At 41.2% G+C, this 26,803-nt stretch overlaps 1 protein-coding gene across 3 annotated transcripts in view; it reads right to left on the bottom strand.

Annotated features, from left to right (window-relative positions):
- Nucleotides 1–766: 766 nt before the first annotated feature.
- The window catches only part of LOC139763684 (uncharacterized), a 53,194-nt gene continuing 27,157 nt past the window's right edge, over nucleotides 767–26,803 (bottom strand). Inside the window, exons 3-4 of one of the 3 annotated variants that reach the window (XR_011716204.1) lie at nucleotides 2,711–2,923; nucleotides 767–2,400 (exon numbers count right to left, since the gene is read on the bottom strand). Coding sequence is in view for 2 of the 3 variants with exons in the window: in XM_071689993.1 (XP_071546094.1) it covers nucleotides 2,355–2,400; nucleotides 2,765–2,923 (205 nt within the window). In the remaining variant the exon portion in view is untranslated. The remainder of the gene's footprint in view (nucleotides 2,401–2,710; nucleotides 2,924–26,803) is intronic. The other 2 variants (XM_071689993.1, XM_071689994.1) reach the window with 2 other exon arrangements.

Below are 26,803 nucleotides of genomic sequence, written 5' to 3'. Positions count from 1 at the left end.
TATTTTCATTTGCTACACTTAAATGTTTGAATGACAGAAGCAATACATTACTCTAATTTACCCATTTTGCTACTTTTCTTACTAACACCTATAGTGGTTGCTTTGTCGAAAGCCTTAGCACAATCGTGAGACAAATCCTTATTCTTCTTTGCCATATTTTCATTTATGGTGTATCAGCAGTGCCTTTATACACTTTTGCTAAATCCATATCAATGACGATTTTGAAGTGTTACCAACGATTTTTGTGGAATTTGTAAATTAATAGAACCCACTGGTTACTTATTGCATTTTCGCTTCAAAAATACTTAAAAAAAAATCATATATTTAGGTTTCCCTTAAAGATATATAAAAACAAAACTGATCACGTGGGTCATTCTGTTCTTCATCACTCTTTCAATGACTTTTTACAAATGCAGCGTCAACTTACAGGTCTGTAGTTTTTGTAAATGATGGAGAGAGTAACAGTGAATGAAGCACAATTCATGGTGCAGCTGTTGTTTTGGCTTAATTTCCTTGTAAACTAAAAACACTGAAATTTACAAAGGGCTTTTCCATGAAATATCTCAATCATTGTTGTAGCCATCTTTGCTAGGTTCAGTGACGTGCAGAAATCTAAACAACTGAAGTTTACAATCACTGTCTGTCGTGCCCTTCTGAAAAGGATTTGATGTTTTATTGGAGAAAAAAATCAAAATTAAATTTTTTTTTAAACCTATTTGCAGCAAAAAGAATCACCAACAAAATTCAGCATTAACTTCAAAGGCTATTATCAGGACTCATAACCATTTATTAAAGGTGTACATTTTCAAACTGGAAATATAAACAGTCAAAACCTGACCAGTAGTTTGTTAGCAACGTTGACCCCCACCCCCCTCATTGGAGCACACAAAACTTGTCACAAATGTGCTATAAAGTTTTTATAAAAGAAATTTCATTTTCTGTTAGCTTGTGACGAGTTCTGTGCAACCATAAAAAAAATATGCAAAGGGTACAAAGTAGAAACTTCCAGCAAGTTACACTATAAACCTGGATACATTAACGAGTTTTCTACACCAGGATCCTTACACAATGTTTTACTCATTTTCTCGTATGAACAACTGACGACTTTTGGATACTATGCCATACAGAAACGGGTGCTCATTTCTGTTTATATTAACCACTGTCTTCCAGTATTACACGTCTCTTTTCTTATTAAACTTTGCAGCCAGTCAACTTATGCACTCATTCTTATCAGATTTCTAGCGTCCCACAGATTGGCACAATTATCAATCTATATATATATATATATATATATATATATATATGTAAAAAAAAGAAGAAAAAAAAAAAGAGTAGCAGTTACTCTTCTGTTAAATGTGGACTGGCTGTATTTGACAAACTCATTTAAAACTCAATCTGCATTTTTTCAAATGCAGAATGCAACACCTGCATGGAACTCCCATCTTCTACATAAAGATACAGTAAGGAAAAGGTTAAATTCATAACTAAAATTAAGAGTGACTGAGGATGTGAAAGTTCCAGCTGTACAGAGACCATCTACGATTAAATTTTACATATACACCCTTTTTCCACTGCAAACAGGTTACAGAAGCACATTAAAACTTTTATCTTATCCATTAAGAACTTATGCAAGATTGCTGAACCACTAGCTTACTATAAAATTGTTAAGCTAATTCAAAACTTTTAATAGATCCAAAAGCCTCTAAACCATTCTCGTGTCCTAAAGCAGAGTCCATGCCCTCAAAAATCTTGTACTCACCAAAGTTATCCTTTAAAAATAACACTCCCTGTGACCCAACCAAATGTAACAAGAGAATGGTTCAAGCCTGCGGTGAGAAAAGTTCCACAGCTGATATAACTTTCCAATAACAGCCCTGTATCACCTGAAACACGTAAACCCTTGGTTCTGTTGACTTATTTTTCTCTATTTTATAAAACTTGGCAGTCTTTGCTTGTCTGCACTTGACACTTTTACAATATTCCTAATAATCCAGTACAACACAATTTTAATATATAAAGGTTGTGCGTTCAGGAGCGGGGGGATGTTTTCTATTACTCTTTACACTGTTTTCTTTAATTTTCAAATCGTGTACAAAAAAAGGCTGTAAAACTTTTCATCTTTACCACATTTTTTTTTTCAAATAAGACTAACATTACGCTCATGTTCTGTGAAAACCGACTTATTAAACATATATTCCCAAGTGCTACTCACTACACAGCATTTTCCAAAACTTTTACAACAAAGATAAACCATCAGAATCCCATTAGTCATTGCTTTTCTGGTATGTTATACAGGTCCTCTTCTCTTTCTCAGCATCACATAGCTGTTGCAATGATCCCACTCACAATGTTTTCTAGAAGTGGGCATCGACAGGGCTCCGGCGTCCTCCATAAGATGAACTAGACAAAGAAGAGATAAAGCTATGTCAACAATAATCAACGCAATACCTTTCCTGAAAATGAAAAATTTTCTACCATGTAAATTAGTTAAGTACCACAACCAGTTTCAATAAATAACACTTTCCCATTTTCTAAGCAAGTTTCCCTTGTTGTTATAAGCCGTCGTACATTTGATGAATTGCTTCAAATACATTTCTGAGAATTATTATTACAACTGCTATCTCATGCCTACACTTAGGTTTGCTATGTTATATTCACTTTGTAACACTTGTTTTCAAGTCAAGCAGTTTTCCAGTCACAAAATACTTGCCATATTAGTTATCAATTCAAGGTGATATTTGAAAGCTGTCGCACATCATTCTACCTGGAGTAATCCTTGCGAGAGTAAGCCCGGTCGGGGCTATAGTTGCGCGATTCACGAGAGCGCGAGGTTCGGATGACCTCCCTGGATGGGGGAGGGGGGGAGGAGGCAGGGTAGTAGCGAGATGAGCTGCCATACCCACCACCAATGGGCGACCGCGACCTGTAACCACGCTATTCATGTAACCGCAATATTGATACTCAGCTTGGTTTATCGGACACTTCTTAGCTCTCCATTCACTGTCTTCTTCTCACAAACAAAATCAAAAAGAAATAAAACGTTTATCTGGCAACCCAAGAAGCTAACACAAGTAGGCAAGGACTTCCTATAAAGATGACTTTTAGATGGATATGCTGAAGCTGGCACACGGTCTTATTGCTTGATTTACTGATTGCCCGCCTACCTTCTGTTTTTCAAGAGCCTTTTCTGCAGCTGGTTGGCTAACTTGTGCAAGACCAAAGGCAGTATATCTTCTTTCTCATAACTTTTTCATTATACTTTCCAACTAAAGCCTGCACAGTTAGATTATGTGGTAATATATCATGGTGCACAATCCGATTTCTTCAAACACTGCATATAATCAGATGGAGTGCATCTTTTTCTAAATAAATATTTACTAAGGTGAAAATGCTTCTCCTTTCAATGAACTTTCTTATCTTGCTTTTTCATGAAGTGAATCCAAGTACAATTTCCCTTTTGGTCACACAATTACATCAGTAATAGCAAAACTTTTTTCTACCATCTTAATTCCTGGTTTCAATTTCCTCATATCAGTGTACTTCAATGAATATTTACCATTCTTACAATTTCCTTTCAAATCTCCATTCCCAGTCAAGATGCATATCTTCACAACCTCTTTTGCTATCTTCCTCACTTCCAGTCATAATGTTCAATGATACCACTTTCATTGCCTTTCTTCATAGACTAAGTATCAGACCAAACTACATTCTACTTTCTGAAAAAATTCTTAAACGTTAAATTACATTTTTCTGCAACAGTTCTGATTTGTTCCACAACTTTACGCACCTTTCTTCCTTTAGTTATTAGCATTTTCAAAAATTTGGTATGACTATGCTTCTTTACACTGCAGACTTGCTTAGGTTAAGAAAATTAACCTGACATTTCTAGAACTATTGTTTCCAAATTCATTGCTGTTTCATCTTGAAAATTAAATTTTCAAAGTTCCATCAATTGCTTTCGTAAAAACTAACCACATACGCCTATTTTTCATTGTAAAACAATCCTTCTCATTCAGTCTTTCCTTACAAGGTATTCAAACCATATTAAGCATATATGTATCATAATATATATATATATATATATATATATATATATATATATATATATATATATATATATATATATATATATATATTTTTCTTTGTCGCTGTCTCCCTCGTTTGCGAGGTAGCGCAAGGAAACAGACGAAAGAAATGGCCCAACCCACCCCCATACACATGTATATACATACGTCCACACACGCAAATATACATACCTACGCAGCATTCCATGGTTTACCCCAGACGCTTCACATGCCTTGATTCAATCCACTGACAGCACGTCAACCCCGGTAAACCACATCGCTCCAATTCACTCTATTCCTTGCCCTCCTTTCACCCTCCTGCATGTTCAGGCCCCGATCACACAAAATCTTTTTCACTCCATCTTTCCACCTCCAAATTGGTCTCCCACTTCTCCTCGTTCCCTCCACCTCCGACACATATATCCTCTTGGTCAATCTTTCCTCACTCATTCTCTCCCTGTGCCAAAAGCATTTCAAAACACCCTCTTCTGCTCTCTCAACCACGCTCTTTTTATTTCCACACATCTCTCTCACCCTTACGTTACTCACTCAATCAAACCACCTCACACCACACATTGTCCTCAAACATCTCATTTCCAGCACATCCATCCTCCTGCGCACAACTCTATCCATAGCCCACGCCTCGCAACCATACAACATTGTTGGAACCACTATTCCTTCAAACATACTCATTTTTGCTTTCCGAGATAATGTTCTCGACTTCCACACATTCTTCAAGGCTCCCAGGATTTTCGCCCCCTCCCCCACCCTATGATCCACTTCTGCTTCCATGGTTCCATCCGCTGCCAGATCCACTCCCAGATATCTAAAACACTTTACTTCCTCCAGTTTTTCTCCATTCAAACTTACCTCCCAATTGACTTGACCCTCAACCCTACTGTACCTAATAACCTTGCTCTTATTCACATTTACTCTTAACTTTCTTCTTTCACACACTTTACCAAACTCAGTCACCAGCTTCTGCAGTTTCTCACATGAATCAGCCACCAGCGCTGTATCATCAGCGAACAACAACTGACTCACTTCCCAAGCTCTCTCATCCCCAACAGACTTCATACTTGCCCCTTTCCAAAACTCTTGCATTCACCTCCCTAACAACCTCACCCATAAACAAATTAAACAACCATGGAGACATCACACACCCCTGCCGCAAACCTACATTCACTGAGAACCAATCACTTTCCTCTCTTCCTACACATACACATGCCTTACATCCTTACATATATTTATATATATATATATATATATATATATATATATATATATATATATATGAGTTTGGTAAAGTGTGTGAAAGAAGAAAGTTAAGAGTAAATGTGAATAAGAGCAAGGTTATTAGGTACAGTAGGGTTGAGGGTCAAGTCAATTGGGAGGTGAGTTTGAATGGAGAAAAACTGGAGGGAGTGAAGTGTTTTAGATATCTGGGAGTGGATCTGGCAGCGGATGGAACCATGGAAGCGGAAGTGGATCATAGGGTGGGGGAGGGGGCGAAAATTCTGGGAGCCTTGAAGAATGTGTGGAAGTTGAGAACATTATCTCGGAAAGCAAAAATGAGTATGTTTGAAGGAATAGTGGTTCCAACAATGTTGTATGGTTGCGAGGCGTGGGCTATGGATAGAGTTGTGCGCAGGAGGATGGATGTGCTGGAAATGAGATGTTTGAGGACAATGTGTGGTGTGAGGTGGCTTGATCGAGTAAGTAACGTAAGGGTAAGAGAGATGTGTGGAAATAAAAAGAGCGTGGTTGAGAGAGCAGAAGAGGGTGTTTTGAAATGGTTTGGGCACATGGAGAGAATGAGTGAGGAAAGATTGACCAAGAGGATATATGTGTCGGAGGTGGAGGGAACGAGGAGAAGAGGGAGACCAAATTGGAGGTGGAAAGATGGAGTGAAAAAGATTTTGTGTGATCGGGGCCTGAACATGCAGGAGGGTGAAAGGAGGGCAAGGAATAGAGTGAATTGGAGCGATGTGGTATACCGGGGTTGACGTGCTGTCAGTGGATTGAATCGGGGCATGTGAAGCGTCTGGGGTAAACCATGGAAAGCTGTGTAGGTATGTATATTTTGCGTGTGTGGACGTATGTATATACATGTGTATGGGGGTGGGTTGGGCCATTTCTTTCGTCTGTTTCCTTGCGCTACCTCGCAAACGCGGGAGACAGCGACAAAGTATATATATAAAAAAAAAAAAAAAAAAAATATATATATATATATATATATATATATATATATATATCTTTATTTTACTTTGTCGGTCTCACGCATTAGCGAGGTGGCACAAGGAAACAGATGAAAGAATGGCCCAACCCACATGTATATACATGCAAGCCCACACATGCACATATATACCTACACATTTCAACGTATACATACATATATATACACATGTACATATTCATACTTGCTGCTTTCATCCATACCCGTCGCAACCCCACCTAACATGAAATGGCACCCCCCTCCCGCCGAGCTTGCACGAGGTAGCGCTAGGAAAAGACAACAAAGGCCACATTCATTCATGCTCAGTCTCCAACTGTCATGTGTAATGCACCAAAACCACAGCTCCTTTTCCACAACTAGGCGCCACAAAACTTTCCATGGTTTACCCCAGACGCTTCACATGCTCTGGTTCAATCCACTGAAAGCAAGTCCACCCTGATATAACAAATCTTTCCAATTCACTCTATTCCTTACACACCTTTCACCCAATCGCTCAAAAACTTTTTCACTCCAACCTTCCTCCTCCAATTGTCTCCCATTTCTCCTCGTCCCCTCCACATCTGACACATACATCCTTTGTCAATCTTTCCTCACTCATTCTCTCCATGTGACCAAACCATATCAATACACCCTCTTCTACTCTCTCAACCACAATGTCATCATTACCACACATCTCTTTTACTCTTTCATTACTTACTCGATCAAACCACCTCACCACATATTGTCCTCAAACATCTCATTTCCAACACATCCACCCTCCTGCACACAAACATATCTGTAGCCTATGCCTCGCAACATTGTTGGAACCACTATTCTTTCAAACACCCATTTTTGCTCTCCGAGATAGAGTTCTCGCCTTACAAACATTCTTCAAAGCTCCCAGATCCTTCGCCCCCTCCCCCACCGTGTGAATCACTTCCGCTTCTATGGTTTCATCCGCTGCTAAATCCACACCCAGACATCTAAAACACTTCACTTCCTCCAGTTTTTCTCTATTCAAACTTACCTCCCAATTGATTTGACCCTCAACCCTACTGAACCTAATAACCTTCTTTTATTCACATTTACTCACAGCTTTCTTCTTTCACACACTTTACCAAACTCGTCACCAGCCTCTGCAGTTTCTCACCTGATTCAGCCACAAGCGCAGTATCATCAGCAAACAACAACTGACTCACTTCCCAAGCTCTCTCATCCCCAAAAGACTGTGTACTTGCCCCTCTCTCCAAAACTCATGCATTCAACTTCCTAACAACCCCATGCATAAACAAATTAAACAACCAGGGAGACATCACGCACCCCTGCCGCAAACTGACATTCACTGAGAACCAAACACTTTCCTCTCTTCCTACGCGTACACATGCCTTACATCCTTGATAAAAACTTTTCACTGCTTCCAGCAACTTGCCTCCCACACCATAAACTCTAATACCTTCCACAGATCATCTCTTATCAACTTTATCATATGCCTTCTCCAGATCCATAAATGCTACATGCAAATCAATGTTTTTCTAAGTATTTCACATACATTCTTCAAAGCAAACACCTGATCCACACATCATCTACCACTTCTGAAGCCACACTGCTCTTCCCCATTCTGATCCTCTGTAAATGCCTTCACCCTCTCAATCAATACCCCCCCCCCATATAATTTCCCAGGAATACTCAACAAACATTCATTTACTATTATACTCTGTCACTGTCTCCTCCGTAAGTGAGGTAGGGCAAGGAAACAGATGAAAGAATGGCCCAACCCACCTACATCCACATCCACACACACATATATACATACCTATACATTTCAATGTATACATATATATACATACACAGACAAACATATATACACATGTACATTATTCATATGTGCTGCCTTTACTCATTCCCGTTGCCACCCTGTCACACATGAAATGACACCCCCTCCCCGCACACGCACGCTAGGTAGTGCTCGGAAAAGACAACAAAGGCCACATTCATTCACACTCAGTCTCTAGCTGTCATGCATAATGCACCGAAACCACAGCTCCCTTTCCACATCCAGACCCAACAAAACTTTTCATGGTTTACCCCAGACGCTTCACATGCCCTGGTTCAATCCACTGACAACACGTTGACCCCGGTAAACCACATCATTCCAATTCAATCTATTCCTTGCACACCTTCCACCCTGTTCAGGCCCCGATCACTCAAAGTCTCTTTCACTCCATCCTTCCACCTCCAATTTGGTTTCCCATTTCTCCTCGTTCCCTCCACCTCTGACACATATATCCTCTGTCAACCTTTCCTTGCTCATTCTCTCCATGTGGCCAAACCATTTCAATACACCCTCTTCTGCTCTCCCAACTACACTATTTCTATTACCACACATATCTCTTATCCTTTCATTACTTACTCGATCAAACCATCTCACACCACATATTGTCCTCAAACATCTCATTTCCAACATATCCCCCTCCTCTGCACAACCCTATCCATAGCCCACGCCTCACAACCATATAACATTGTTGGAACCACTATTCCTTCAAACATAACCATTTTTGCTTTCCAAGATACTGTTCTCACCTTCCACACATTCTTCAACGCTCCCAGAACCTTTGCCCCCTCCCCTAACCTGTGACTCACTTCAGCTTCCATGGTTCCATCCACTGCCAAATGCACTCCCAGATATCTAAAACATTTCACTTCCTCCAGTTTTACTCCATTCAAACTTACCTCCCAATTGACTTGTCCCTTGACCCTACTGTACCTAATTTCCTTGCTCTTATTCACATTTCTCTCAGCTTTCTTCTTTCACACACTTTACCAAACTGTCACCAGCTTCTGCAGTTTCTCACATGAATCAGCCACCAGTGCTGTATCATCAGCAAACAACTGACTCACTTACCAAGCCCTCTCATCCACAACAGACTGCATACTTGCCCCTCCGCAAAACCATTGCATTCACCTACCAAACAACCCCATCCATAAACAAATTAAACAACCATGGAGACATCACGCACCCCTGCCACAAACCAACATTCACTAGGAACCAATCACTTTCCTCTCTACCTACTTGTACACATGCCTTACATCCTCGATAAAAACTTTTCACTGCTTCTAGCAACTTGTCTCCCACACCATATATTCTTAATACCTTCCACACTCATCTTTATCCCTTTGCCTTTGTACAATGGCACAATGCATGCATTCCACCAATCCTCAGGCACTTCACCATGAACCATACATATATGTGAATATCCTTACAAACCAGTAAACAACACAGTCACCCCCTTTTGTAATAAATTTCACTGCAATACCATCCAAACCTACTGCCTTGCCAGCTTCCATCTTCCACAAAGCTTTCACTACCTCTTCTCTATTCACCAAACCATTGTCCTTGACCCTCTTACTTCACACACCATCTCGGCCAAAACACCCTATACTTGCCACTCTATCATCAAACACATTCAGTAAACCTTCAAAATACTCACTCCATCTTCTCACTTCACCACTACTTGTTATTACCTCCCCATTAGAAAAGGGCCCTTCACTGAGGTTCCCACTTGTTCTCTTGTCTTACCCACTTTATTCACCTCCTTCCAAAACATCTTTTTATTCCCCCAAAAATCTAACAATACTTTCTCACCCAAACTCTCATTTGCCCTCTTTTTCACCTCTTGCACCCTTCTCTTGATCTCCTGCCTCTTTCTTTTATACATCTAGTCATTTGCATTATTTTCCTGCAAAAATTGTCCAAATGCCTCACTCTTCTCTTTCACTGACAATCTTACTTCATCCCACCACTAACTACCCTTACTAATCTCCCCACCTCCCACCTTTCTCATGCCACAGGCATATATATAAATATTATCCTTGGAGATAGGGGAAAAAGAAAGACTTCCCACGTATTCCCTCGTGTTGTAAATGGCGACTAAAAGGGGAGGGAGTGGGGGGCTAGAAATCCTCCCCTATCGTTTTTTTAATTTTCCAAAAAAGGAACAGAGAAGGGGGAAAATTGAGGATATTCCCTCTAAGACTCAGTCCTCTAGTCTTAATGCTACCTTGCTAAAATGGGAAATGGCAAATATGTATGAAAAAAGAAATACATATATATATCCATGGGGTTTGGGGAGAAAGAATACTTCCCACATATTCCCTACATATCGTAGAAGGCAACTAATGGGGGAAGGAGCAGGGGGGCTGGAAATCCTCCGCTCTCATTTCTAATTTTCCAAAAGAGAGAAGGGGGCAAGTGAGGATGTTTGCTCAAAGGATCAGTCCTCTGTTTTTGGTGCTACCTCGCTAATGCGAGAAATGGCAAATAGTATGAAAATATATATATATATATATATATATATATATATATATATATATATATATATATATATATATATTTTTTTTTTTTTTTTTTTTATACTTTGTCGCTGTCTCCCGCGTTTGCGAGGTAGCGCAAGGAAACAGACGAAAGAAATGGCCCAACCCCCCCCCATACACATGTACATACACACGTCCACACACACAAATATACATACCTACACAGCTTTCCATGGTTTACCCCAGACGTTTCACATGCCTTGATTCACTCCACTGACAGCACGTCAACCCCTGTATACCACATCGCTCCAATTCACTCTATTCCTTGCCCTCCTTACACCCTCCTGTATGTTCAGGCCCCGATCACACAAAATCTTTTTCACTCCATCTTTCCACCTCCAATTTGGTCTCCCTCTTCTCCTTGCTCCCTCCACCTCCGACACATATATCCTCTTGGTCAATCTTTCCTCACTCATCCTCTCCATGTGCCCAAACCACTTCAAAACACCCTCTTCTGCTCTCTCAACCACGCTCTTTTTATTTCCACACATCTCTCTTACCCTTACGTTACTCACTCGATCAAACCACCTCACACCACACATTGTCCTCAAACATCTCATTTCCAGCACATCCATCCTCCTGCGCACAACTCTATCCATAGCCCACGCCTCGCAACCATACAACATTGTTGGAACCACTATTCCTTCAAACATACCCATTTTTGCTTTCCGAGATAATGTTCTCGACTTCCACACATTCTTCAAGGCCCCCAGAATTTTCGCCCCCTCCCCCACCCTATGATCCACTTACGCTTTCATGGTTCCATCCGCTGCCAGATCCACTCCCAGGTATCTAAAACACTTCACTTCTTCCAGTTTTTCTCCATTCAAACTCACCTCCCAATTGACTTGACCCTCAACCCTACTGTACCTAATAACCTTGCTCTTATTCACATTTACTCTTAACTTTCTTCTTCCACACACTTTACCAAACTCAGTCACCAGCTTCTGCAGTTTCTCACATGAATCAGCCACCAACGCTGTATCATCAGCGAACAACAACTGACTCACTTCCCAAGCTCTCTCATCCCCAACAGACTTCATACTTGCCCCTCTTTCCAAAACTCTTGCATTTACCTCCCTAACAACCCCATCCATAAACAAATTAAACAACCATGGAGACATCACACACCCCTGCCACAAACCTACATTCACTGAGAACCAATCACTTTCCTCTCTTCCTACACGTACACATGCCTTACATCCTCGATAAAAACTTTTCACTGCTTCTAACAACTTTCCTCCCACACCATATATTCTTAATACCTTCCACAGAGCATCTCTATCAACTCTATCATATGCTTTCTCCAGATCCATAAATGCTACATACAAATCCATATATATATATATATATATATATATATATATATATATATATATATATATATATATATACATATATATATATATCCTTGGGGATAAGGGAGAAAGAGTACTTCCCATGTATTCCCTGCATGTCATCAAAGGGGACTAAAAGGGGAGGGAGCAAGGGCTAGAAATCCTTCCCTCCTTTTCATATTTTGAAGAGAAGGAACAGAGCAGGGGGCCAACTAAGGATTTTCCTGCAAAGGCTCAGTACTCTGTTCTCAATGCTACCTCATTAATGCAGAAAATGGAGTGTATATATATATATGTATATAATATATATATATATATATATATATATATATATATATATATATATATATATATATATATATATATATAATTACAGAGGTATAAGTTTGTTGAGTATTCCTGGTAAATTATATGGGAGGGTATTAATTGAGAGGGTGAAGGCATGTACAGAGCATCAGATTGGGGAAGAGCAGCGTGGTTTCAGAAGTGGTAGAGGATGTGTGGATCAGGTGTTTGCTTTGAAGAATGTATGCGAGAAATACTTAGAAAAACAAATGGATTTGTATGTAGCATTTATGGATCTGGAGAAGGCATATGATAGAGTTGATAGAGATGCTCTGTGGAAGGTATTAAGAATATATGGTGTGGGAGGCAAGTTGTTAGAAGCAGTGAAAAGTTTTTATCGAGGATGTAAGGCATGTGTACGTGTAGGAAGACAGGAAAGTGATTGGTTCTCAGTGAATGTAGGTTTGTGGCAGGGGTGTGTGATGTCTCCATGGTTGTTTAATTTGTTTATGGATGGGGTTGTTAGGGAGGTGAATGCAAGAGTTTTGGAAAGAGGGGCAAGTATGCAGTCTGTTGTGGATGAGAGAGCTTGGGAAGTGAGTCAGTTGTTGTTCGCTGATGATACAGCGCTGGTGGCTGATTCATGTAAGAAACTGCAGAAGCTGGTGACTGAGTTTGGCAAAGTGTGTGAAAGAAGAAAGTTAAGAGTAAATGTGAATAAGAGCAAGGTTATTAGGCACAGTAGGGTTGAGGGTCAAGTCAATTGGGAGGTAAGTTTGAATGGAGAAAAGCTGGAGGAAGTGAAGTGTTTTAGATACCTGGGAGTGGATCTGGCAGCGGATGGAACCATGGAAGTGGAAGTGAATCATAGGGTGGGGGAGGGGGCGAAAATTCTGGGAGCCTTGAAGAATATGTGGAAGTCGAGAACATTATCTCGAAAAGCAAAAATGGGTATGTTTGAAGGAATAGTGGTTCCAACAATGTTGTATGGTTGCGAGGCGTGGGCTATAGATAGAGTTGTGCGCAGGAGGGTGGATGTGCTGGAAATGAGATGTTTGAGGACAATATGTGGTGTGAGGTGGTTTGATCGAGTAAGTAATGTAAGGGTGAGAGAGATGTGTGGAAATAAAAAGAGTGTGGTTGAGAGAGCAGAAGAGGGCATTTTGAAATGGTTTGGTCACATGGAGAGAATGAGTGGGGAAAGATTGACCAAGAGGATATGTGTGTCAGAGGTGGAGGGAACGAGGAGAAGTGGGAGACCAAATTGGAGGTGGAAAGATGGAGTGAAAAAGATTTTGAGTGATCGGGGCCTGAACATGCAGGAGGGTGAAAGGCGTGCAAGGAATAGAGTGAATTGGAACGATGTGGTATACTGGGGTCGACGTGCTGTCAATGGATTGAACCAGGGCATGTGAAGCGTCTGGGGTAAACCATGCAAAGTGTGTGGGGCCTGGACGTGGAAAGGGAGCTGTGGGTTCGGTGCATTATTACATGACAGGTAGAGACTGAGTGTGAACGAATGGGGCCTTTGGTGTTTTTCCTAGCGCTACCTCGCACACATGAGGGGGGAGGGTGTTGTTATTCCATGTGTGGCGAGGTGGCGATGGGAACAAATAAAGGCAGACAGTATGAATTATGTACATGTGTATATGTGTATATGTCTGTGTGTGTATATATATGTGTACATTGAGATGTATAGGTATGTATATTGTGCGTGTGTGGACATGTATGTATATACATGTGTATGTGGGCGGGTTGGGCCATTCTTTCGTCTGTTTCCTTGCGCTACCTCGCTAACGCGGGAGACAGCGACAAAGCAAAAATAAATAAATATATACATGTGTGCGTGTGTGTGTGTTACCAGGCTCCAACTGCTCAAGGCTACATTAAGAATGAAAGGATGAAAGGTGAGACTGTATCATCATCAGCTGATGAAAAAAGTACTGTACAATCTTGTCAAAGAACTGAGAGTACTGCTGCCTTGGATATGCTGAAGCCCTTGTATAATACCAGAGCCTTTTCAGAAAAAGGGTGTATCATACATTAATCAGATAAATAAAGTAATGAAAGGGTAAGAGAGAAGTGTGGAAATAAGAAGAGTGAGGTTGAGAGAGCAGAAGAGGGTGTGTTGAAATGGTCTGGTCATAGGGAGAAATGAGTGAGAAAGATTGACAAAGAGGACATGTGTGTCAGAGGTGGAGGGAACAAGAAGCAGGAGACCAAACTGGAAGTGGAAGGAAGGAGTGAAAAAGATTTTGAGTAATCAGGGCCTGAACATACAGGAGGGTGAAAGGCGTGCAAGGAATAGAGTAAATTGGAACGATGTGGTATACTGGGGGTGACGTGCGGTCAATGGAAGGAAACAGGGCATGTGAAGCTTTTTGGGAAAACCAAGGAAAGGTCTGTGGGGCCTGTATATGGAAAGGGAGCTGTGGTTTCGATGCATTACATATGACAGAGACCAAGTGTGAGCGAATGTGGCGTTTGTGGTCTTTTCCTAGTGCTACCTCACATGCGCATGGGGAGAGGGGGGGTATTGTACATCAATACCCTCCAATATAATTCCAGGAATACTCAACAAACTTATACCTCTGTAATTTGAACACTCACCTTTATCCCTTTTGCCTTAGTACAATGGCACTATGCATGAATTCTGCCAATCCTCAGGTACTTCACCTTGAACCATACATACACTGAATATTCTCACCAACCAGTCAACAACACAGTCAACCCCTTTTTAATAAATTCCACTGCAATACCATCCAAACCTGCCGCCTTGCCGGCTTTCATCTTCCGCAAAGCTTTCACAACCTCTTCTCTGTTTACCAAACCATTCTCCCTGACCCTCTTACTTTGCTAACCACCTCAACCAAAACACCCTATGTCTGCCACTCTATCATCAAACACATTCAACAGACCTTCAAAATACTCACCCCATCTCCTTCTCACTTCACCAATACTTGTTATTACTTTCCCTATTAGTCCACTTCACTGATGCTCCCACCTGTTCTCTTGTCTTAAGCACTTTATTTTCCTCCTTCCAAAACATCTTTTTATTCTCCCTAAAATTTAACGATACTCTCTCACTCCAAGTTTCATTAGCCCTCTTCACCTCTTGCACCTTTCTCTTGACCTCCTGCTTCCTTTTTTTATACATCTCCCAGTCATTTCCCTGCAAAAATCATCCAAATGCCTCTCTCTTCTCTTTCACTAACAATCTTACTTCTTCATCCCACCACTCACTACCCTTTCTAATCTGCCCACTCCCCACCTTTCTCATGCCACAGGCATCTTTTGCTCAAGCCAGCACTGCTTCCCTAAATACATCCCATTCCTCCCCCACTCCCCTTAAATCATTTGCTCTCATCTTTTTCCATTCTGCACTCAATCTCTCCTCATACAAGTCTCCTTTCCAAGCTGACTTACTCTCACCACTCTCTTTACCCCAACATTCTTTCTTCTCTTCTGAAAACCTCTACAAATCTTCATCTTTGCCCCAAGATAATGATCAGACATCCCTCCAGTTGCCCCTCTCAGCATAATATACATATTATTATTATAATATACATATTCTTATTATTATTATATTTTGTCGCTGTCTCCTGTGTTAGCGAAGTAGCGCAAGGAAACAAACAAAAGAATGGTCCAACACACCCACATATACATACCTATACATTTCAATGTATACATATATAAACATACAGACATAAACATATATACACATGTTCACAATTCATACGTGCTGCCTTTATTCATTCTCGATGCCACCCAGCCACACATGAAATGACAACCGCGAGGTAGCGCTGGAAAAGACAACAAAGGCCACATTCGTTCACACTCAGTCTAACTGTCATGTATAATACACTGAAACCACAGCTCTATTTCCAAATCCAGGCTCCACAAAACTTTCCATGGTTTACCTCAGACGCTTCACATGCCCTGGTTCAATCCCTTGGTTTCTGAAGTGGTATAGGATGTGTGGATCAGGTGTTAGCTTTGAAGAATGCATGCAAGAAACACTTAGAAACACAGACCCATTTGTATGGAGCATTTATGGATCTAAAGAAGGCATACAATGGAGTTGATTGAGATGCTCTGTGGAGGGTATTAAGAGTATATGGTGTGGGAGGTAAGTTGCTAGAAGCAGTAAAAAGTTTTTATCAAGGAAGTAAGACATGGTACGAGTAGGAAAAGAGGAAAGTGGTTGTCAGTGAATGTTGGTTTGCAGCAGGGTTGTGTGATGTCTCGATGGTTGTTTAATTTGTTTATGGATGGGGTTGTTAGGGAGGTGAATGCAAGAGTTCTGGAGAGGGGCAAGTATGCAGTCTGTTCTGGATGAGAGGGCTTGGTAAATGAGTCAGTTGTTTGCTGATGATACAGCGCTGGTGGCTGATTCGGGTGAGAAATCGCAGAAGCTGGTGACTGAGTTTGGTTAAGTGTGTGAAAGAAGAAAGCTGAGAGTAAATGTGAAAAAGAGCAAGGTTATTAGGTTAAGTAAGGTAGAGGGACAAGTTAATTGGGTGGTAAGTTTGAATGGAGAAAAACTGGAAATGAAGTGATTTCGATATCTGGGAGTGAATTTAGCAGCGGATGGAACTATGGAAGCGGAATGAGTCACAGGGTGGGGGAGGGGGCGAAGGTTCTGGAAGCATTAAAGAATGTGTGGGAGGCAAGAATATTATAACGGAGCAAAAATGGGTAGGTATGAAGCTTCAGAATAGTGGTTCCAACAATGTTATAAGGTTGCGAGGCTTGGGCTATAGATAGGGTCATGCGGAGGAGGGTGAATGTTTGAGGACAATATGTGGTGTGAGGTAGTTTGATCGAATAAGTAATGAAAGGGTAAGAGTGGATGAGAGAGCAGAAGGTGTATTGAAATGGTTTGGTCACATGGATAAATTGAGTGAGGAAAGATTAACGAGGATATATGTGTCAGAGGTGGAGGGAATGAGGAGAAGTGGGAGACAAAATTGAAGGTGGAGGGAACAAGGAGAAGTGGGAGTTTGGTGAAGTGTATATGCATGTATACGTCGAAATGTATAGGTATGTATATGTGTGTGTGGGCGCTCATGTATATATATGTGTATGTGGGTGGGTTGGGCCATTCTTTCATCTGTTTGCTTGCGCTACCTCGCTAATGTGGGAGACCGACAACTATATGTGTCAGGATATATGTTTCAGAGGTGGAGGGAACTAGGAGAAGTGGGAGACCAAGTTGGAGGTGGAAAGATGGAGTGAAGAAGATTTTGAGTGATCGGGGCCTGAACATGCAGGAGGGTGAAAGGCGGGCAAGGAATAGAGTGAATTGGATCGATGTGGCATACCGGGGTTGACGTGCTGTCAGTGGATTGAATCTGGGCATGTGAAGCGTCTGGGGTAAACCATGGAAAGCTGTGTAGGTATGTATATTTGCGTGTGTGGACGTATGTATATACATGTGTATGGGGGTGGGTTGGGCCATTTCTTTCGTCTGTTTCCTTGCGCTACCTCACAAACGCGGGAGACCGGCAAAAATAAAAATAAAAAAAAAAATATATAATATATATATATATATATATATATATATATATATATATATATATATATATGCTGGAAATGAGATGTTTGAGGACAATGTGTGGTGTGAGGTGGTTTGATCGAGTAAGTAACGTAAGGGTAAGAGAGATGTGTGGAAATAAAAAGAGCGTGGTTGAGAGAGCAGAAGAGGGTGTTTTGAAATGGTTTGGGCACATGGAGAGAATGAGTGAGGAAAGATTGACCAAGAGGATATATGTGTTGGAGGTGGAGGGAACGAGGAGAAGTGGGAGACCAAATTGGAGGTGGAAAGATGGAGTGAAAAAGATTTTGTGTGATCGGGGCCTGAACATGCAGGAGGGTGAAAGGAGGGCACGGAATAGAGTGAACTGGATCGATGTGGTATACCGGGGTTGACGTGCTGTCAGTGGATTGAATCAGGGCATGTGAAGCGTCTGGGGTAAACCATGGAAAGCTGTGTAGGTATGTATATTTGTGTGTGTGGACGTATGTATATACATGTGTATGGGGGTGGGTTGGGCCATTTCTTTCGTCTGTCTCCTTGCGCTACCTCGCAAATGCGGGAGACAGTGGCAAAAAAAAAAAAAAAAAAAAATTACATATATATATATATATATATATATATATATATATATATATATTTTTGCATTGTCGCTGTCTCCCGTGTTTGCGAGGTAGAGCAAGGAAACAGACGAAAGAAATGGCCCAACCCATCCCCATACACATGTATATACATACACGTCCACACACGCAAATATACATACCTATCCCACCGCCACCCCGCCGCACATGAAATAACAACCCCCTTCCCCCACATGTGCACGAGGTAGCACTAGGTAAAGACGACAAAGGCCACATTCTTCCACACTCAGTCTCTACCTGTCATGTATAATGCACTGAAATCACAGCTCCCTTTCCACATCCAGGCGCCACAGAACTTTCCATGGTTTACCCCAGACGCTTCACACGTCCTGGTTCAATCCAATGACAGCATGTCGACCCCGGTATACCACATCATTCCAATTCACTCTATTCCTTGCACGCCTTTCACCCTCCTGCATGTTCGGACCCCGATCACTCAAAATCTTTTTCACTCCATCTTTCCACCTCCAATTTGGTCTCCCACTTCTCCTCATTCCCTCCACCTCTGACATATATCCTCTTTGTCAATTTTTCCTCACTCATTCTCTCCATGTGACCTAACCATTTCAAAACACCCTCTTTTGCTCTCTCAACCACACTTTTTATTACCACACATCTCTCTTACCCTTTCATCACTTACTCGATCAAACCACCTCACACCACATACTGTCCTCAAACATCTCTATCTATAGCCCATGCCTCGCAACCATATAACATTGTTGGAACCACTTTTCTTTCAAACATACCCATCTTTGCTTTCCAAGATAACATTCTCAACTTCCACACATTTTTCAACGCTTCTAGAACTTTCGCCCCTCCCCCACCCAATGATTCACTTCCGCTTCCATCCGCTGCCAAATCCACCAATAGATATCTAAAACACTTCACTTCATCCAGTTTTTCTCCATTCATTACATACACACACACACTATATATATATGATATGCTCATTGTCTGTCTTGGACAATCACTTGTTTACCAAATGGCGTCCTAGCTATGTCTCTTCATTGTATATCAACTGACTGTTATATTTCTTTCTTGTATCTCCCCTGATAATGTGATTATTACATGAAAGTGCACCTGGGAACTTATTATGTTTCATTTTCCTTGTGGACTCATAGGAATGCATATATATAATATTTGTGTGTGCGCACGCGCGAGTTTTAAAGGATTTTGCAAGCTAGAAAATTCACTTCCGCAAAGGCTGTAATCATCAGCAGATGTGAGAAATACAGCAGCCCGTGAACCACCTTACCCTCAAGAGCTCACCATTCCTGCATGGAGTACAGCCTTGAAACTGCAGTCCTATAAAAGTTTCCAGGGGTTACATAAGAAAAAAAAAAAAAAAAAAAAAAAAAATCTATGCAAAGGTGCTACTCCCACCATGGTTAGGTATTGTAAAAAGTGAACAAACAGCACCACTTGCACTCATCCATTCCCTAAGTGTCAATTATAATGCATCAAAATCAAATGCCTACCATTCACAAGCAAGCTCCATAGACTATCACATGGTTTGCCATTAACCCCTTTCACAATCACAAGCATCCATGAGACCCTAATGTCAGGTTGTCTTAGTTTCTTCGCATTCCTGTGTACCATTTCTTGTGACCAGTTTCAGCCTAATAACAATGCACTACCTCAGCCCTTGTTTACTACCTCAAATTCATTCAGTCCTACAAACCTCAATCAAATTCATTCAATCCTATACATGGCTCTTATCCTCTTGAATATTCAGACCCAAATGTCCCAAAGCCTTATTCATTCTATCCATCTATCAGTTTTCCACTTCTGGCACATAGATCTACAACAGTCAGTCTTCACTCAACCTCTCCATGTGATTAAACCATTTCAGCAAACCCTGTAAAGCTCTTTTGATGAAACTGTACTTACAATCTCACTTTCACTTAAGTGTCATGTCATTCCTTGCAAAATAGAGGCACAGCAAACAACATATTGTCCTCAATTATTTCCACCCTTTTTCATTATTATGATGCATTTACAGACCAAGATTCATATCCACACAATGCTACTGAGGCAACTATATATTCAGACACCAATCTTTGCCCTAGAGTCATAGACCTTCCCACACACTCTTCAAAGGACCAAATACCTTAGCCCTGGCTTCCAATTTATGACTTCTTTCATCCACATGGTACCATGATGCAAATTCCACACCTAGATACCAAAAGCATTCAACTTCCTCCACGTCCTCCCTAATGAAACTTACCTTTAATTCATACAGTCTGATCCCACCAAAAGACCTTCCGCTCAACTTCTGTTCTGTGCACATTCACCCTCAACTTTCTCCTTCCACACACACTCGCGAGCTCTAGTCACCAAGCATACACACATCTCCCACCCTATCTAGTGGTACATCTACCATGTGCTTATCCAAACTGTGGAAATATCCAGCCCATCTTGATTTTTAGCTCTTTTATATCTACTAACTTATCATGACCCGCCAAATCTGTAATAACTAAACTATACATTCAGTCAAATGATTTCTTAAATACAATAATCCATAATTCATTCACTCATTCATCTATTTACATATAACGCACAACATATAAAAGTATATAAATTCAAATCTTTCATAAATTACATCCAAGACCACTTTTATGAAGCTACTGCACCTTGAAGGTTAAATTACAATCAGCAGCAGAGAAATGATAAGCTCCTTCGGAGTGTTAACTTCTCTGGGGAGTGTGTAAACGTTTTCATCCACTGATGACAGATAATGCAACCTCGCCACGATAACTTTATTCACAGCATAACCTTATTCATGTAGTTGGCATCCAAGAACACCAAAGTATATATAAACAAGAAGGGTGAAATGGGTTGGGGAAACAATGGGAAAGTTTGTTGGACTATGGTTTCAGAGCACTGTGCGTGACAAGATACAGAAAGGATGAGAGCAAATGTACCTAGCTAAAGAAGGATGTAAGGCATGTGGACGAGTTCAAGGTGTAAGGCATGTGTATGAGTTGGAAGAGAGGAAAGGGATTGTTTCCCAGTGAATGTTGGTTTGTGGCACGGGTGCGTGGTCTCAATGGTTGTTAAATTTGTTTATGGATGGGGTTGTTAGGGAGGTGAATGCAAGAGTTTTGGAGAGAGGGGCAAGTATGCAGTCTGTTGTGGATGACAGGGCTTGGGAAGTGAGTCAGTTGTTGTTCGCTGATGATACAGCACTGGTGGCTGATTCAGGTGAGAAACTGCAGAAGCTGGTGACTGAGTCTGGTAAAGTGTGTGCAAGAAGAAAGCTGAGAGTAAATGTGAATAAGTGCAAGGTTATTCATTAGGTACAGTAGGGTTGAGGGGCAAGTCAATTGGGAGGTAAGTTTGAATGGAGAAAAACTGGAGGAAGTGAAGTGTTTTAGACATCTGGGAGTGTATTAAGGAGTGTATGGAACCATGGGAGCGGAAGCAAGTCACAGGGTGGGGAAGAGGGTGAAGGTTCTGGGAGCATTGAAGAATGTGTGGAAGGTGAGAACGTTATCTCGGACCAAAATGGGTATGTTTGAAGGAATAGTGGTTCCAACAATGTTATATGGGTGTGAGGCATGGGCTATAGATAGGGTTGTGTGGAGGAGGATGGATGTGTTGGAAATGAAATGTCTGAGGACAATAAGTGGTGTGAGATGGTTTGATTGACTAAGTAATGAAAGGGTAAGAGAAATGTGTGGTAATAAAAGTGTGTGGTTGAGAGAGCAGAAGAGGGTGTGTTGAAATGGTTTGGTCACATGGAGAGAATGAGAGGAAAGACTGACCAACAAGATATATGTCAGAGGTGGAGGGAACGAGGAGGAGGAGGAGGAGAACAAGTTGGAGGTGGAAGGATGGCGTGAAAATGATTTTGAGCAATCAGGGCCCAAACATGCAGGAGGGTGAAAGGCGTGCAAGGAATAGAGTCAACTGGAACGATGGTTTACCCCAGACGCTTCACATGCCGATTCAATCCACTTACAGCATGTCCATCCCAGTATACCACATCATTCCAATTCACTCTATTCCTTGCATGCCTTTCACCCTCCTGTATGTTCTGGCCCCGATCGCTCAAAATCTTTTTCACTCCATCCTTCCACCTCCAATTTGGTCTCCCACTTCTCCTTATTCCCTCCATCTCTAACACATATATCCTCTTGGTCAATCTTTCCTCACTCATTCTCTCCATGTGACCAAACCATTTCAAAACACCCTCTTCTGCTCTCTTAACCACACTCTTTTTATTGCCAAACATCTCTCTTACCCTTTCATTACTTATTCGATTAAACTGCATCACACCACATATTGTCCTCAAACATCTCATTTCCAGCACATCCACCCTCCTCTGCACAACTCTATAACCCACGCCTCACAACCATATAACATTGTTGGAACCACTATTCCCTCAAACATACCCATTTTTGCTTTCCAAGATAACGTTCTCGACTTCCACACATTCTTCAACGCTCCCAGAACTTTCGCCCCCTCCCCCACCCTATGATTCACTTCCACTTCTATGGTTCCATCCGCTCTAAAACACTTTACTTCCTCCAGTTTTTCTCCATTCAAACTTACCTTGCAACTGACTTGACCCTCAACCCTACTGTACCTAATAACCTTGCTCTTATTCACATTTACTCTTAACTTTCTTCTTCACACACTTTACCAAACTCAGTCACCAGCTTCTGCAGTTTCTCACATGAATCAGCCACCAGCGCTGTATCATCAGCAAACAACGACTCACTTCCCAAGCTCTCTCATCCACAACAGACTTCATACTTGCCCCTCTTTCCAAAACTCTTGCATTCACCTCCCTAACAACCCCATCCATAAACAAATTAAACAACCATGGAGACATCACACACCCCTGCCACAAACCTACATTCACTGAGAACCAATCACTTTCCTCTCTTCCTATACGTACACATGCCTTACATCCTTGATAAAAACTTTTCACTGCTTCTAACAACTTGCCTCCCACACCATATATTCTTAATACCTTCCACAGAGCATCTCTATCAACTCTACCATATGCCTTCTCCAGATCCATAAATGCTACATACAAATCCATTTGCTTTTCTAAGTATTTCTCACATGCATTCTTCAAAGCAAACACCTGATCCACACATCCTCTACCACTTCTGAAACCACACTGCTCTTCCCCAATCTGATGCTCTGCACATGCCTTCACCCTCTCAATCAATACCCTCCCATATAATTTACCAGGAATACTCAACAAACTTATACCTCTGAAATTTGAGCACTCACTCTTATCCCCTTTGCCTTTGTACAATGGCACTATGCACGCATTCCGCCAATCCTCAGGCACCTCACCATGAGTCATACATACATTAAATAACCTTACCAACCAGTCAATAATACAGTAATATATTTATTTATTTATTTTGCTTTGTCGCTGTCTCCCGCATTAGTGAGGTAGCGCAAGGAAACAGACGAAAGAACGGCCCAACCCGCCCACATACACATGTATATACATACACGTCCACACACGCAAATATACATACCTATACATCTCAATGTACACATATATATACACACACAGACATATACATATATACACATGTACATAATTCATACTGTCTGCCTTTATTTGTTCCCATCGCCACCTCGCCACACATGGAATAACAACCCCCTCCCCCCTCATGTGTGCGAGGTAGCACTAGGAAAGACACCAAAGGCCCCATTAGTTCACACTCAGTCTCTAGCTGTCATGTAATAATGCACCGAAACCACAGCTCCCTTTCTCCCCCCCCCCCCTATAGGCGTGGGCTATGGATAGAGTTGTGCGCAGGAGGGTGGATGTGCTGGAAATGAGATGTTTGAGGACAATATGGGGTGTGAGGTGGTTTGATCGAGTAAGTAATGTAAGGGTAAGAGAGATGTGTGGAAATAAAGAGTGTGGTTGAGAGAGCAGAAGAGGGTGTTTTGAAATGGTTTGGGCACATGGAGAGAATGAGTGAGGAAAGATTGACCAAGAGGATATATGTGTCAGAGGTGGAGGGAACGAGAAGTGGGAGACCAAATTGGAGGTGGAAAGATGGAGTGAAAAAGATTTTGAGTGATTGGGGCCTGAACATGCAGGAGGGTGAAAGGCGGGCAAGGTATAGTGTGAATTGGAACAATGTGGTAAATAAATAAATAATAAATGTACCCTTACATTACTTACTCAATCAAACCACCTCACACCACATATTGTCCTCAAACATCTCATTTCCAGCACATCCACCCTCCTGCGCACAACTCTATCCATAGCCCACGCCTATGGGGGGGGGGGGGGGGGGGAGAGAGAGAGAGAGAGAGAGAGAGAGAGAGAGAGAGAGAGAGAGAGAGAGAGAGAGAGAGAGAGAGAGAGAGAGAGAGAGAGAAACCAGAGGGCACCTCCCCAACCATCTCTCAATCCAGTTCAACTGGCAGCAGGTGAAAAAAAAAATACCAGAGTATAGCTTAAAGATTCTGCCATTGAAATACTATAAGAAAATAAGGGTTCAAAAAATTTCCTTAGTTTGATGACATCTGCTCTGCAGCTGGATTCTGAAAAATACAAATTAAAGGTAATCTGGGTCTATTACTGATAACAAATGTGTGAAAAGTATGTCTGGCCTCAATTCAAAAGGTATATACAGTCTTTGCCTTTACTACTTCAAAAGGTATATGACCAGCTTCCTCAGCACTGCAGGGGCACCATAGAGGTCAGAGGGGTCTCCTAGGGCAGGGAGGTAATAAGGTAGGTATGTGCACATAAATGTAATTACCTACTTGTTAAAACATATTTGTACTGCATGGGAAGGGTGTTTTATACTAATGGGGTACCATCTCTTCAACAATCTCAACTATCAAAAAAATTCTTAAATTTCTGTGTGCTGTACACATCAACCTTGTCCTCAGTCATTCTATTCCATTCATCCACACCTATACTGTAGTATTCCATTACATCTTTGTTAGCAAGTTTTCTGCTTAATTTCATTTTATATCCTCTGGTTACTCTATCCCTAGATCTCTTGAAGAATTGTTCACTGTCTACGTCAGTTTTGAAACTTAAGGTTATGATCAGGTCATACCTTACTCTTTTCTCTTACAGAGCTGGTAAATCTAAAGCTTTCAGCCTTTTCCTGTAATGGAGAAATCTTAATTCTGATACAATTTTTGTTGCTTTCCTCTGGACCTTCCCTATTAGTTATGTGCAATTACCAATTTGTACCAAATGGGAAAGGAGTTTTACACTCATGGAGCCCAAGCTCTTGGACATTCTATCATAGTTTCAAATATCTATGTATGCTGTCTGCATTGACCATGCTCTCAATCATTCCATTCATCTACTACTCTTATCCTATACAATAACTGATCTTTTTAAAAAACATTTTAACTTTCATCTTTTGCTATATGTTGGCTCTATCCCTGCAAATTCTAACAAGCTAATCACTGTCCAAGTTATTGATGTTTCAAAAACTTACAAATTGTGATCAGGTCACTCCATGCTTCGAAGTGGAAAATATCAAATCTTCATCCTTTCCCTGAAACATAGCTCTCTTAAACCTAATACCATCTTCGTTTCCCTCCTCTGAACTTTACAAGCTTTTATGGGGGGGTAGTGACCAATCCTGTGAAGCATACTGTAATTCTCAAGTATGTAGGATATGAGCAGCTTGATATACATATTATCCATATAGTTTCGAAAGCTAAGTCGATATTTTCCAAGAAGACAGTTTGCCGACTCCCAAGTTCTTCTCACACACACATCTCTGAAGCTTATTTCCTGCTATTTAATATTCATATTGAATATCTCTCACTCTGTCCCATCTCCATTGCTTTCCCTTGCTCGCGTTGAATATCATCAAGAATCAAGTCTGTTCAGGTCTTCATATAAGCTGATACAATCCTCCTCGCTTACCACTTCCCCCATGACATACGTGTGTTTGTGTCCACATTTATTTGTAACCATCCATGGACCTCTTTTAGACTGGGTCATGGTGTTAACCAGGACCCTTTTCCATGGGCTCCTGTCAGACTTTACATGCTTGTCATCACACTGCAAGTGAAAAGTCACCTTTGGCAAAGTTGTATCACCAGAGAACAACCTCACTGAAGAACTTCTAACTTCAAAGGGAGTCCACCCTGTCCTGTTACTAACTGTAGCAAAAAACTGAAGACGCTGGAGCCCATAGAGCAGGGATTCTGCATTTATACATTGTAATATAAAATACTTTCCAAAAGATGGAAAAGAAAAAGGAGCCAATCAGAGTGCTTGTCCTCCTTGATGGATTAGGCTGTGGTACCAAAATCTGTGTGGCTAGAACAAAGATGAGAAGAGTGGAGAACCAGGTGAAACTTTGAGGAAAGAGTCCTTTATGTTC

This window comes from Panulirus ornatus, chromosome 47 (assembly GCF_036320965.1).
Source record: "Panulirus ornatus isolate Po-2019 chromosome 47, ASM3632096v1, whole genome shotgun sequence".
NCBI classification, from domain to species: Eukaryota; Metazoa; Arthropoda; class Malacostraca; order Decapoda; family Palinuridae; genus Panulirus; species Panulirus ornatus.
This window is presented reverse-complemented; position numbering and strand designations above follow the sequence as displayed.